Source organism: Panulirus ornatus, chromosome 12 (assembly GCF_036320965.1).
Source record: "Panulirus ornatus isolate Po-2019 chromosome 12, ASM3632096v1, whole genome shotgun sequence".
In the NCBI taxonomy this organism is placed as follows: Eukaryota; Metazoa; Arthropoda; class Malacostraca; order Decapoda; family Palinuridae; genus Panulirus; species Panulirus ornatus.
The window spans coordinates 57122520-57136483 of NC_092235.1; the positions used below are offsets into that span (position 1 = coordinate 57122520).

The following is a 13964-nucleotide window of genomic DNA, read 5'->3' on the forward strand; positions in this document are numbered from 1 at the left end:
GTGTGTGAAAGAAGAAAGCTGAGAGTAAATGTGAATAAGAGCAAGGTTATTAGGTACAGTAGGGTTGAGGGAGAAGTCAATTAGGAGGTAAGTTTGAATGGAGAAAAACCGGAGGAAGTGAAGTGTTTTAGATATCTGGGAGTGGATTTGGCAGTGGATGGAACCATGGAAGTGGAAGTGAGTCACAGGGTGGGGGAGGGGGTGAAGGTTCTGGGTGCGTTGAAGAATGTGTGGAAGGTGAGAACATTATCTCAGAAAGCAAAAATGGGTATGTTTGAAGGAATAGTGGTTCTAACAATGTTATATGGTTGCCAGGCTTGGGCTATAGATAGAGTTGTGTGGAGGAGGGTGGATGTGCTGGAAATGAGATGTTTGAGGACAATATGTGGTGTGAGGTGGTTTGAACTAGCAAATAATGAAAGGGTAAGAGAGATGGGTGGTAATAAAAAGAGTGTGGTTGAGAGAGCAGAAGAGGGTGTATTTAAATGGTTTGGTCACATGGAGAGAATGAGAGAGGAAAGATTGACAAAGAGGATATATGTGTCAGAGGTGGAGGGAATGAGGATAAGTGGGAGACTGACAAAGAGGATATATGTGTCATATGTGTCAGAGGTGGAGGGAATGAGAAGTGGAAGACCAAATTGGAGGTGGAAGGATGGAGTGAAAAAGATTTTGAGCGATTGGGGCCCGAACATGCAGGAGAGTGAAAGGCGTGAAAGGAATAGAGTGAATTGGAACCATGTGGTATACCTGGGTCGATGTGCTGTCAGTGGATTGAACCAGGGCATATGAAGTGTCTGGGGGAAACCATGGAAAGTTTTGTAGGGCCAGGATGTGGAAAAGGAGCTGTGGTTTCGGTGCATTATAAGGCAGCTAGAGACTGAGTGTGAACCATTGTGGCCTTTGTTGTCCTCTCCTAGCACTACCTCACGCGCATTTGGGGGGAGGGGGGTGTCATTTTAGGTGTGGCGGGGTGGCAACAGGAATTAATAAAAGCAGCAAGTATGAATTATGTACGTTTGTATATATGTATATGTTGAAATGTATAGGTATGTATATGTTTGTGTGTGGACGTGTATGTATATACATGTGTATGTGGGTGGGTTAGGCCACTTCTTTCATCTGTTTCCTTGCACTACCTTGCTAATGTGGGAGACAGCGACAGAGTTTAATAAAGAAAAAATGCACGTGTATAGGCATTTTGCATGTATATGTGTCTGTTTCCTTGTGCTGACTCGCTGACACAGGAAACTGCGATTAAGTAAACACAAATAAGCTCCCAAGTGCACTTTTGTGTAATGGTCACATCATCAGAAAGAGAAGTATAATAGTCAATTGATATTCAAGGAAGACACATAGTTAGGATGTCATTTGGTAAACAATCACTACTTTGGTATTAATCAGTGAATTTTCTTCTTAACAGCTCTGTATCAAGGACATTGTACGCAATGTGACATCATACTTCACGTTGCTTAGTCAAAAGAACCATACACACAGTCACTCTGTCCGTGCTCATTGGGGTGGCCGTTATTCCATAACTGCAAAGACTGCTCTGAAAGGTGCTAGATTGAGCCGTCCAATTTTGTGTGATGGCCCCATTATCCCTCCACCATATGAATTGATATATGATCCACTTAATGAATCATTCCGTTGGAAGAATAATGAGACTCTGCCGAGTGAAATTTTGAATCAAAAGTAAGTGCATATGTAGTTATTACCTTTTTATGTGTTAACCCTTTTACCAGTCCATTCATATGTATGTGAGCACTTTGGGAACCAGCCTCCCATAAGCTGGGATACATTGATTAATACTTGTGATGCATTCCTGAATACCAAGCACTAATCAAAACAGTGCTGAATATGGTTGTTTATAATAAAACTAATTGAGATTTGTACTGTATAGCACCATTGCTCATGCAGAAGCAACACTTGGTAGCAGAAATGATGATTGATTACACATAATGAATGTTTTGAATCAGATATTAATAAGGATGAATTCTAATGATAATGACATAAATAAATTCAGTTCAAGGATTTGGTTAGAGGGGCATAGATGGCTACCATCTTTCACCTCTCCTACATAACAGGCATGAGTTATGAAGTGGGAGGAGCTCTTACTGTGAGAATGGGTTTGGCTGTGGCTGACACTCCTCAGAAACAGCAGTGGATGTAACCAAATCTGAGCTCCATCCAGTATTAGCCTGATGCTTCTGAGCCTCACTCTGCCAGATTACTAGCATCTCATCCAAACTAAAATATTTCCCAGACTGCTTTGCCACATTACCATCACTAACCCTTGTAGGGCTTTTTCTAGACAATATTGGCCAGTAGGGCTCACAAAAGTCGTTACATTTCATTCATACATTCATATTCAATGCTTTCACCATCTCTTCTCTCTTCACCAAACCACTTTCCATCTCTCTCACTCCACTTCACATTTCTCCCCAACCTGAACACCCTAAATCTGCCCCACTGTGTCATCACACACATGCAGCAGTCCATTAGAATCCTCACTCCATCTCCTCCTCACCTTATAAGTACCTTTTACCACTTCCTTATCCCCCCCCCCCCCCCTTCTCGGATTTTCCCATTGTTTTGTTTTTCTCATGCCGTTTACCTCCTTCTAAAACATGTTATTCTCCCTGCAGTTTACTGATACTTGCCCTCCCTATCTCTCATTTGCCTTGTTTTTTAACCCCTGCACCTTCCTCTTGAACTACTGCTGGTTTCTCATGTACTTAAACCAATCTTTTGTACTCCTTCTATTTCAGTATTGCCTGTACACCTACTTTTTCTCTTTCACCAACAATGCACTTTATCATCATACCACTCACTCACTTTAAGTCAAAATATTAAAGGAAAAATAGGAAAATGGACCAAAAGGGCTTAGTTTTGTTTCATTACGCATGACAGCTAGAGCATGGATTGTGCATGGTATTATCTCACTATTGCGTAAAAAATGTATAAAAATTCCCATTAGTATCAAAAACATGTTTATCCTTAAAGAATGACAGGTAAACAGTATGATAATTGATTTGCCTTTTAGAATATATAGATAGATAGATAGATAATAACCATGAACAAGCTGTTACTCCACATAATAGTGAACAGCATTGCCACAGCATTTTGACATTCATTATTCTACCTAAATGATGAGTGGTATTTTACAGCACTGTTGGCTGATTTGGGTGAGAAACTGCAGAAGCTGGTGACTGAGTTTGGTAAAGTGTGTGAAAGAAGAAAGCTGAGAGTAAATGTGAATAAGAGCAAGGTTATTAGGTACAGTAGGGTTGAGGGAGAAGTCAATTAGGAGGTAAGTTTGAATGGAGAAAAACTGGAGGAAGTGAAGTGTTTTAGATATCTGGGAGTGGATTTGGCAGCTGATGGAACCATGGAAACGGAAGTGAGTCAGGGTGAGGGAGGGGGCGAAAGTTCTGCGAGCGTTGAAAAATGTGTGGAAGGCAATAACATTATCTCGGAAAGCAAAAATGGGTATGTTTGAAGGAATAGTGGTTCCAACAATGTTATATGATTGCAAGGTGTGGGCTATAGATAGGGTTGTGTGGAGGAGTGTGGATGTGTTGGAAATGAGATGTTTAAGGACAATGTGTGGTGTGAGGTGGTTTGATCGAGTAAGTAATGAAAGGGTGAGAGAGATGTGTGGTAATAAAAAGAGGGTTTAATAAGAAGAGGGTGTATTAAAATGGTTTGGTCACATGGAGAGAATGAGTGAGGAAAGATTGACCAAGAGGATATATGTGTCAGAGGTTGAGGGAACGAGGAGAAGTGGGAGACCAAATTGGAGGTGGAAAGATGGAGTGAAAAAGATTTTGAGCGATCAGGGCCTGAACTTGCAGGAGGGTGAAAGACGTGCAAGGAATAGAGTGAAATGGAACAATGTGGTATACCGGGGTTGATGTGCTGTCAATGGATAGAACCAGGGCATGTGAAGCGTCTGGGGTAAACCATGGAAAGTTTTGTGGGGCCTGAATGTGGAAAGGGAGCTGTGGTTTCGGTGCATTATACATGACAGCTAGAGAAGGAGTGTGAACGAATGTGGCCTTTGTTGTCTTTCCTAACACTACCTCACATGCATGCAGGGGGAAGGGGTTGTCATTCCATGTGTAGTGGGGTGGCGACAAGAATGAATAAAGGCAGCAAGTATGAATTATGTACATGTGTACATATGTATGTGTTTGTGTATGTATATATATGTATATGTTGAAATGTATAGGAATGTATATGTGCATGTGTGGATGTGTATGTATATGCATGTGTATGTGGGCCATTCTTCCATCTGTTTCCTTGCACTACCTCACTAATGCGGGAAACAGCGACAAAGTATAAGAAAAAAAATGTTGAAATGTATAGGTATGTATATGTGTGTGTATGGACGAGTATGTATATACATGTGTATGTGGGTGGGTTGGGCCATTCTTTCATCTTTTTCCTTGCCCTGCCTTGCTAACGCGGGAGACAGCGACAAAGTATAATAGAAAAAATATAAAATTTTACTTTCATTCCACCACAGTAAGTTTTACATACTTGTTCATTGTTTTCTGCTTTAACAAGAAAGCACTAAGAACATACAAAAAAAATGGCCTCATTTGCTGACGTCTATGAGTAGCCTCGTATACTCACATCCACGTAACCCTTATTAGCAAGGCATCACTAGGAACGGATGAAGAATAGGCCACATCCGCTCACTTCCATTCTCTATCATATGTAAGATTGTAAGAATATATGGTGTGAGTGTTAAGCTGCTAATAACAGTGAGAAGCTTTTTTGGCTAGTGTGATGAGGGAGGTAAATGCATGTCTTGGAGAGAAGGGCAGTTATGCTGTCTGTAGGGGATGAGAGGGCCTAAGAAGTGAGTCGGGTGTTTGCTGATGATACACCATGGATGGCAGATTTGAGTGAGAAACTTCAGATGTTGATGACTGAGTTTGGAAAAGTGTGTGAAAGGAGATAGTTAAGAGTGAATTTAAATACAAGTAAATTTATTAGATTCAGCTGGGTGAAGGGACTAGTTGGTTGGGATGTAAGTTTTGATGGAGAAAAATTGCAGTAAGTGATGTGTTTTAGATATCTGGGAGTGAACATGGCAGTGAATGGAACCATGGAAGTGAAAGTGAGTCATAGGGTGGGGAATGGTGCAAAGGTTCTAGGAGTGCTGACAAACAAGTGGAAAGAGAACATTTTCTGGGAGGGAAGGGCAAAAATGGGTATGCTTGAAGGACTAGTGCCCCAGCAATATTATATGGATGCAAGGCATGGGCTATTGATAATGCTGTGCTGAGAAGGATGGATGTGTTGGAAAGGAAATGTTTGAGAAAAGTATGTGGTGTGAGGTTGTTTCATCAAGCAAGTAATGAAAGGTAAGAGAGAGATGTGTGGTAATAAAAAGTGTATGGTTGAGAGAGCAGAAGAGGGTGTGCTGAAGTGGTTTGGACTTACGGAGAGAATGAGTGAGGAAGGGCTGACAGAAATGATATATGTGTGTGAAGTGGAATGAAAAAGGAGAATGGGGAGATCAAATTGGAGATGGAAGGATGGTTTGAAAAAGATTTAGAATGATCGAGGCCTAAACATGAAGGGGGTGAAAGGAGCACACTGGATATAGTGAACTGGAATGATGTTGTGTACTGGGGTTGACATGCTGTCAGTGGACACTACAGAACCAGGGCATGTGAAGTGTCCAGGATAAACCATGGACTGGTTGTGGATATGGATTATACATGACAGCAAGTGAATGGGGTGTCCAGATGCAGCCTTTCTTTGCTTGTTACTGGTGCTACCATGCTAAAGCGGGACACGGCAATCAAGTATGAAAAAAAGTCTAATGAAAAAATCACTGAAATTTTTTTAGGGAGATCTTTATAACTGTAGAAGCCAACATTCAGTGTCCAGTAACATTCACTTGCACTTAAAACTGGATGGTGCAAGCTTTGTCATCCTAAAATTTTTCCCTTAGTAATGATTCCTATTTCTTTGAATGTCTGAAACTCAACTGTAACAGTCAGAATTATTGCCAAAAGATGAATTTACATGAAACATTTAACATCATCTTGTGTCAAGAAATAAGAATGTTTGAAGTGAATGAAAATTTACAGTGCAAATGCATAGAAAGGAGAAAGTAGAAGTTGGAAAAGTTAGTGATAGTAGTGTTCATTATCCTTATGCAGAAATGGAGACTTTTCCTTGCTTAAGAGCATGACTTTGTTGTTGTGCATTGTTAGACTGTTATATGAATGACTCCTCTTGAGTTACATGAATGACTGCCTCTGAGATGGTAAAACAATGTTAGGGGAAATGATAATGAGGCTGAGTATCATAATTGTACCCGTAAATGATTCATCACTATATTCCTTCTTTCCAGCTTTACTTTCGTCCTGTATTTGTCCAAGAATAGTGACATGAGTGATGCATTCATGTACGAGTGTGCTCATCCCCCTCTGGTTGTGAATAATGTATCCTCCGGGATCATTTATTATGCTGCTGTGGCTCTCAAGGATGCAGATGGCTATCTTTCACCAAATTCACAGCTTATTCGGTTTGAAAAACCCATTGGTAAGATATGATAATTATGTGTATTTGAGATATTTTTCATGAAATATCTTGATATGGAAAGCTGTTCATGCAAAAATGACAGGGTTGTTTTGTATTTAACCATGTGTAAGTTGAGGATGAAATGACATGATTTGCACTTAACAAGAACTGTGAATTATGGAATAAGTGATTGAATATAACTTTTTAGCATTACAGAGTTTGTAATTGATTCCTATTTCCTCAGGTGTTGAAATAGTATTGTCGCAGAGCAGTGTTGTGGGTGTTGCTGTGTCAGTATTCCTGGTGGTGGTAGCCTTGATTGTGGTTGTAGGGGTGTTAGCAGTGAGGCATCGACGACTAGCACGTTCATTCCTTACTTTTGCTAATTCCCATTATGACCGTTCACAAGGCACTACCCTCATTACCACAGACCATAATTTGGGTAATAGTTTTATCATTTCTTTTTCATGTAATCATTATTTATTTATGCCCTTAATCCATTTTTTAGAATCAAGGTGGTAAGACCATTACACGCATTAAGTTCAGTCAGTCCTGTTTGACCTTCACTCAAAAGCATACTCTAGACTCCCTCTTTCATGCATTTTTTATACTTTGCATTACATTTGATTACGGAATGAAAGTTTAGTAACAAAGCATAGTGATTGCGTAAATTTCACTTGATTGTGTAGTAGCATGACTAATACTTTGACAATGAGCATGTTTGGAGAAGTGAGAGTACACAACAGTTCAGATGAGGGAAATGGTCCTTAATCCTGTTGGACCATAGCATCATAATGCATCTCAGCCAATCACAGCACACATTTCAGTGCCTCTTACCCAGTCACTTATTGCATCTTTTTCACACCTTGCCCATCTTGTGCTATAGTACATCTTTTTCACACCCTACCGATCTTGTGCTATAGCACTGTTTCTGCTGTAATGCTCTCAGTTGGCTTCTTATTTTTTTTAGCATCCTCAGCAATGAGACATGGTAAGAGTAAAGTTTCTGCCAGAGGTTCTTCTGTCTTTTTTAAGATAAGAAGTAAATAAAAGATGGCATTATTTTGATTTTGAAAACAACAGCCTTCTCTTTGATGAGTTATTTGATACTGTTGCAATTTAATCTATTTTTTGTCTAAATTTGCTTTTTGATTGTCAGGGTTTGCACGGTATTCACTTGGTTTGAAAACTTAGATTTCTTAATGCAAGCATAGAATTGTGTCATGTATGTACATATGTTAAGTGGGAGGGTTCATATTTGGGGGCTTTTTATTGGTGAAAGCATGGTATTATCCAGTAAAAGGATTCATTGATGCTACTACAAGAAGAGTCATTTATATCATTACTGTATTATTATTATTATTATAGGGTGTTTGGGTCGAGGTGGTGTGCAAAGTGAGAGGGTTAGGGAAAATGATTTGGTAAACAGAGAAGAGGTAGTAAAAGCTTTGCGGAAGATGAAAGCCGGCAAGGCAGCAGGTTTGGATGGTATTGCTGTGGAATTTATTAAAAAAGGGGGTGACTGTATTGTTGACTGGTTGGTAAGGTTATTTAATGTATGTATGACTCATGGTGAGGTGCCTGAGGATTGGCGGAATGCGTGCATAGTGCCATTGTACAAAGGCAAAGGGGATAAGAGTGAGTGCTCAAATTACAGAGGTATAAGTTTGTTGAGTATTCCTGGTAAATTATATGGGAGGGTATTGATTGAGAGGGTGAAGGCATGTACAGAGCATCAGATTGGGGAAGAGCAGTGTGGTTTCAGAAGTGGTAGAGGATGTGTGGATCAGGTGTTTGCTTTGAAGAATGTATGTGAGAAATACTTAGAAAAGCAAATGGATTTGTATGTAGCATTTATGGATCTGGAGAAGGCATATGATAGAGTTGATAGAGATGCTCTGTGGAAGGTATTAAGAATATATGGTGTGGGAGGCAAGTTGTTAGAAGCAGTGAAAAGTTTTTATCGAGGATGTAAGGCATGTGTACGTGTAGGAAGAGAGGAAAGTGATTGGTTCTCAGTGAATGTAGGTTTGCGGCAGGGGTGTGTGATGTCTCCATGGTTGTTTAATTTGTTTATGGATGGGGTTGTTAGGGAGGTAAATGCAAGAGTCTTGGAAAGAGGGGCAAGTATGAAGTCTGTTGGGGATGAGAGAGCTTGGGAAGTGAGTCAGTTGTTGTTCGCTGATGATACAGCGCTGGTGGCGGATTCATGTGAGAAACTGCAGAAGCTGGTGACGGAGTTTGGTAAAGTGTGTGGAAGAAGAAAGTTAAGAGTAAATGTGAATAAGAGCAAGGTTATTAGGTACAGTAGGGTTGAGGGTCAAGTCAATTGGGAGGTGAGTTTGAATGGTGAAAAACTGGAGGAAGTGAAGTGTTTTAGATATCTTGGAGTGGATCTGTCAGCGGATGGAACCATGGAAGCGGAAGTGGATCATAGGGTGGGGGAGGGGGCGAAAATTTTGGGAGCCTTGAAAAATGTGTGGAAGTCGAGAACATTATCCCGGAAAGCAAAAATGGGTATGTTTGAAGGAATAGTGGTTCCAACAATGTTGTATGGTTGCGAGGCGTGGGCTATGGATAGAGTTGTGCGCAGGAGGATGGATGTGCTGGAAATGAGATGTTTGAGGACAATGTGTGGTGTGAGGTGGTTTGATCGAGTAAGTAACGTAAGGGTAAGAGAGATGTGTGGAAATAAAAAGAGCGTGGTTGAGAGAGCAGAAGAGGGTGTTTTAAAATGGTTTGGGCACATGGAGAGAATGAGTGAGGAAAGATTGACCAAGAGGATATATGTGTCGGAGGTGGAGGGAACGAGGAGAAGAGGGAGACCAAATTGGAGGTGGAAAGATGGAGTGAAAAAGATTTTGTGTGATCGGGGCCTGAACATGCAGGAGGGTGAAAGGAGGGCAAGGAATAGAGTGAATTGGAGCGATGTGGTATACAGGGGTTGACGTGCTGTCAGTGGATTGAATCAAGGCATGTGAAGCGTCCGGGGTAAACCATGGAAAGCTGTGTAGGTATGTATATTTGTGTGTGTGGACGTGTGTATGTACATGTGTATGGGGGGGGTTGGGCCATTTCTTTCGTCTGTTTCCTTGCGCTACCTCGCAAACGCGGGAGACAGCGACAAAGTATAAAAAAAAAAAAAAAAAAAAAAAAAAAATTATTATTATTATTATTATTGTTATTCCCTGGGGATAGGGGAGAAAGAATACTTCCCACGTATTCCCTGCGTGTCGTAGAAGGCGACTAAAAGGGAAGGGAGCGGGAGGCTGGAAATCCTCCCCTCTCGTTTTTTTTTTTTTTTTTTTTTTTTTTTTTTCCAAAAGAAGGAACAGAGAAGAGGGCCAGGTGAGGATATTCCCTCAAAGACCCAGTCCTCTGTTCTTAACGCTACCTCGCTATCGCGGGAAATGGCGAATAGTATGAAAGAAAATTATTGTTATTATTATTATTATTATTATATGTGTCAGAGGTGGAGGGAACAAGGAGAAGTGGGAGACCAAATTGGAGGTGGAAAGATGGAGTGAAAAAGATTTTGAGTGATCGGGGCCTGAACATGCAGGAGAGTGAAAGGTGTGCAAGGAATAGAGTGAATTGTAACAATGTGGTATACTGGGGTCGACGTGCTGTCAGTGGATTGAACCAGGGCATGTGAAGCGTCCGGGGTAAACCATGGAAAGTTGTGTGGGGCCTGGATGTGGAAAGGGAGCTGTGGTTTCGGTGCATTATTACATGACAGCTAGAGACTGAGTGTGAACGAATGTGGCCTTTGTTGTCTTTTCCTAGCGCTACCTCACACACATGAGGGGGGAAGGGTTGTTATTTCATGTGTGGCGAGGTGGTGATGGGAATGAATAAAGGCAGACAGTATGAAGTATGTACATGTGTATATATGTATATATGTGTGTGTGTGTATATATATGTATACATTGAGATGTATAGGTATGTATATTTGCGTGTGTGGACGTATAGGTATATACATGTGTATGTGGGTGGGTTGGGCCATTCTTTCGTCTGTTTCCTTGCGCTACCTCACTAACGCAGGAGACAGCGACAAAGCAAAATAAAAATTATTATTATGTTTGGGTGAAGAGAGTTGTGAGAGTAAGCAAACTTGGAAGGGAGACTTGTGTGAGGAAGTACCAGGAGAGAGTGAGTGCAGAATGGAAAAAGGTGAGAGCAAATGACGTAAGGAGAATAGGGGAGGAATGGGATGTATTTAGGGAAGCAGTGATGGCTTGCACGAAAGATGCGTGTAACATGAGAAAGATGGGAGGAGGGTAGATTAGAAAGGGTAGTGAGTGGTGGGAAGAAGAAGCATGATCGTTAGTGAAAGAGAAGAGAGAGGTATTTGGACAATTTTTAATGGGAAATGATGCAAATGAATGGGAGATGTATAGAAGAAAGAGGCAGGAGGTCAAGAGAAAGGTGCAAGAGGTGAAAAAGAGGGCAAAGGAGAGTTGGGGTGAGAGGGTGTCATTAAATTTTAGGGAGAATAAAAAGCTGTTTTGGAAGGAGGTAGATAAAGTGCGTAAGACAAGAGAACAAATGGGAACATCAGTAAAGGGGGCTGATGGGGAGGTAATAACAAGTATTGGTGAAGTGAGGAGATGGTGTGAGTATTTTGTAGGCTTGTTGAATGTGTTTGATTATAGAGTGGCAGATATAGGGTGTTTTGGTTGTGGTGGTGTGCAAAGTGAGAGGGTCAGGGAGAATGGTTTTGTAAACAAAGAAGAGGTAGTGAAAGTTTTGCGGAAGATGAAAGCCGGCAAAATGGTGGGTGTGGATGATATTGCAGTGGAATTTATTAAAAAAGGGTGTGACTATGTTGTAGACTGGTTGGTGAGGATATTCAGTGTATGTATGGTTCATGGTGAAGTGCCTGAGGATTGTTGGAATGCATGCATAGTGCCACTGTACAAAGGCAAAGGGGATAAAGGAGAGTGTTCAGATTACAGAGGTATAAGCTCGTCAAGTTTTCCTGGGAAATTATATGGGAGGGTATTGATTGAGAGCATCAGATTGGGGAAGAGCATTGTGGTTTCAGAAGTGGTAGAGGATGTATGGACCAGGTGTTTGCTTTGAAGAATGTATGTGAGAAATACTTAGAAAAGCAAATGGATTTGCATGTAGCATTTATGGATCTGGAGAAGGCATATGATATGATAGAGTTGATAGAGATGCTCTGTGGAAGGTATTGAGAATATATGGTGTGGGAGGCAAGTTGTTAGAAGCAGTGAAAAGTTTTTATCGAGGATGTAAGGCATGTGTACGTGTAGGAAGAGAGAAAAGTGATTGGTTCTCAGTGAATGTAGGTTTGCGGCAGGGGTGTGTGATGTCTCCATGGTTGTTTAATTTGTTTATGGATGGGGTTGTTAGGGAGGTGAATGCGAGAGTTTTGGAAAGAGGGGCAAGTATGCAGTCTGTTGTGGATGAGAGAGCTTGGGAAGTGAGTCGGTTGTTGTTTGCTGATGATACAGCACTGGTGGCTGATTCGGGTGAGAAACTGCAGAAGCTGGTGACTGAGTTTGGTAAAGTGTGTGAAAGAAGAAAACTGAGAGTAAATGTGAATAAGAGCAAGGTTATTAGGTACAGTAGGGTTGAGGGACAAGTCAGTTGGGAGGTAAGTTTGAATGGAGAAAAACTGGAGGAAATGAAGTATTTTAGATATCTGGGAGTGGATTTGGCAGCAGATGGAACCATGGGAGCATAAGTGAATCATAGGGTGGGGGAGGGGGCAAAAGTTCTTGGAGCGTTGAGGAATGTGTGGAAGTCAAGAACATTATCTCGGAAAGCAAAATGGGTATGTTTGAAGGAATAGTGGTCCCACCAATGTTATATAGTTGCAAGGCGTGGGCTATGGATAGAGTTGTGCGGAGGAGGGTGGATGTGCTGGAAATGAGATGTTTGAGGACAATATGTGGTGTGAGGTGGTTTGATTGAGTAAGTGATAATAGGGTAAGAGAGATGTGTGGCAATAAATAGAGTGTGGTTGAGAGAGCAGAAGAGGGTTTTTGAAATGGTTTGGTCACATGGAGAGAATGAGTGAGGAAAGATTTACCAAGATGATATATGTGTCAGAGGTGGAGGGAATGAGGAGAAGTGGGAGACCAAATTGGAGGTGGAAAGATGTAGTGAAAATGATTTTGAGTGATCGGGGCTTGAACAGGCAGGAGGGTGAAAGGCGTGCAAGGAATAGAGTGAATTGGAATGATGTGGTATACCGGGGTCGACATGCTGTCAGTGGATTGAACCAGGGCATGTGAAGCGTCTGGAGTAAACCATAGAAAGTTGTTTGGGTCCTGGATGTGGAAAGGGAGCTGTTGTTCCGGTCCATCATTACATGGCAGGTAGAGACTGAGTGAGAACGAATGTGGCCTTTGTTGTCTTTTCCTAGTGCTACCTCGCGCACATGAGGGGGAGGCAGTTGTTATTTCATGTGTGGCAGGGTGGTGATGGGAATGAATAAAGGTAGACAGTATGTATTATGTACATGTGTATATATGTATATGTCTGTGTGTGTATATATATGTATACATTGAGATGTATAGGTATGTATATTTGCATGTGTGGCCGTGTGTGTATATACATGTGTATGTGGGTGGGTTGGGCCATTCTTTCACCTGTTTCCTTGCACTACCTCGCTAACATGGGAGACAGTGACAAAGCAAAACAATAAAAAAAAAATTATAATTTTTTGTTATTACTATTTTATTATACTTGATTGCTGTTTCCCATGTCAGTGAGGAAACAGAAAAAGAAAGACCCATCTACTCATACACACACGTTTACATACACACACATACACGTACAAATGCATACATATACTTATCAACATATAAGTACACATACACAGACATATATACTTGCTTGCCTTCATCCATACCCAGTGCCACCCTCCCCCACAGGAAACAGCATCACCACTCTCCCCCACAGAAAACAGCTTTGCCACCCCCTCCGTTAGCAAGGCAGCACCAGGAAAACAGACAAAAAAGACCACATTCATTAGACTAGTCTCTAGCTGTCGTGTGCAGTGCACTGAAACCACAGCTCCCTATCCACATCCAGGCCCCACATACCTTTCCATGGTTTACCCCAGAGGTATCACATGCCCTGGTTCAATCCATTGACAGCATGTCGACCCCAGTATACCACATCATTCCAATTCACTCTGTTCCTTGCATGCCTCTCACCCTTCTGTATGTTCAGGCCCTGATCACTCAAAATCTTTTTCACTCCATCCTTTCACCTCCAGTTTGATTTCCTGCTTCTCTTTCTTCCCTCAACCTCTAACACATATATTCTCTTTGTCAATCTTTCCTAACTCATTCTCTCCATATGTCCAAACCATTTCAACACCTCTTCTGCTCTCTCAACCACACTTTTTTCATTTCTACACATCTCTCTTACCCTTT

General features: G+C 41.3%; 1 protein-coding gene across 3 annotated transcripts in view; it reads left to right on the forward strand.

Moving 5' to 3' along the window:
• The window catches only part of LOC139752080 (sortilin-related receptor-like), a 269696-nt gene that overhangs the window by 237527 nt on the left and 18205 nt on the right, over window positions 1-13964 (forward strand). For all 3 annotated transcript variants that reach the window (XM_071667935.1, XM_071667934.1, XM_071667936.1), the window contains exons 34-36: window positions 1424-1695; window positions 6380-6570; window positions 6794-6991. In XM_071667935.1, the coding sequence (XP_071524036.1) occupies window positions 1424-1695; window positions 6380-6570; window positions 6794-6991 (661 nt within the window). The remainder of the gene's footprint in view (window positions 1-1423; window positions 1696-6379; window positions 6571-6793; window positions 6992-13964) is intronic.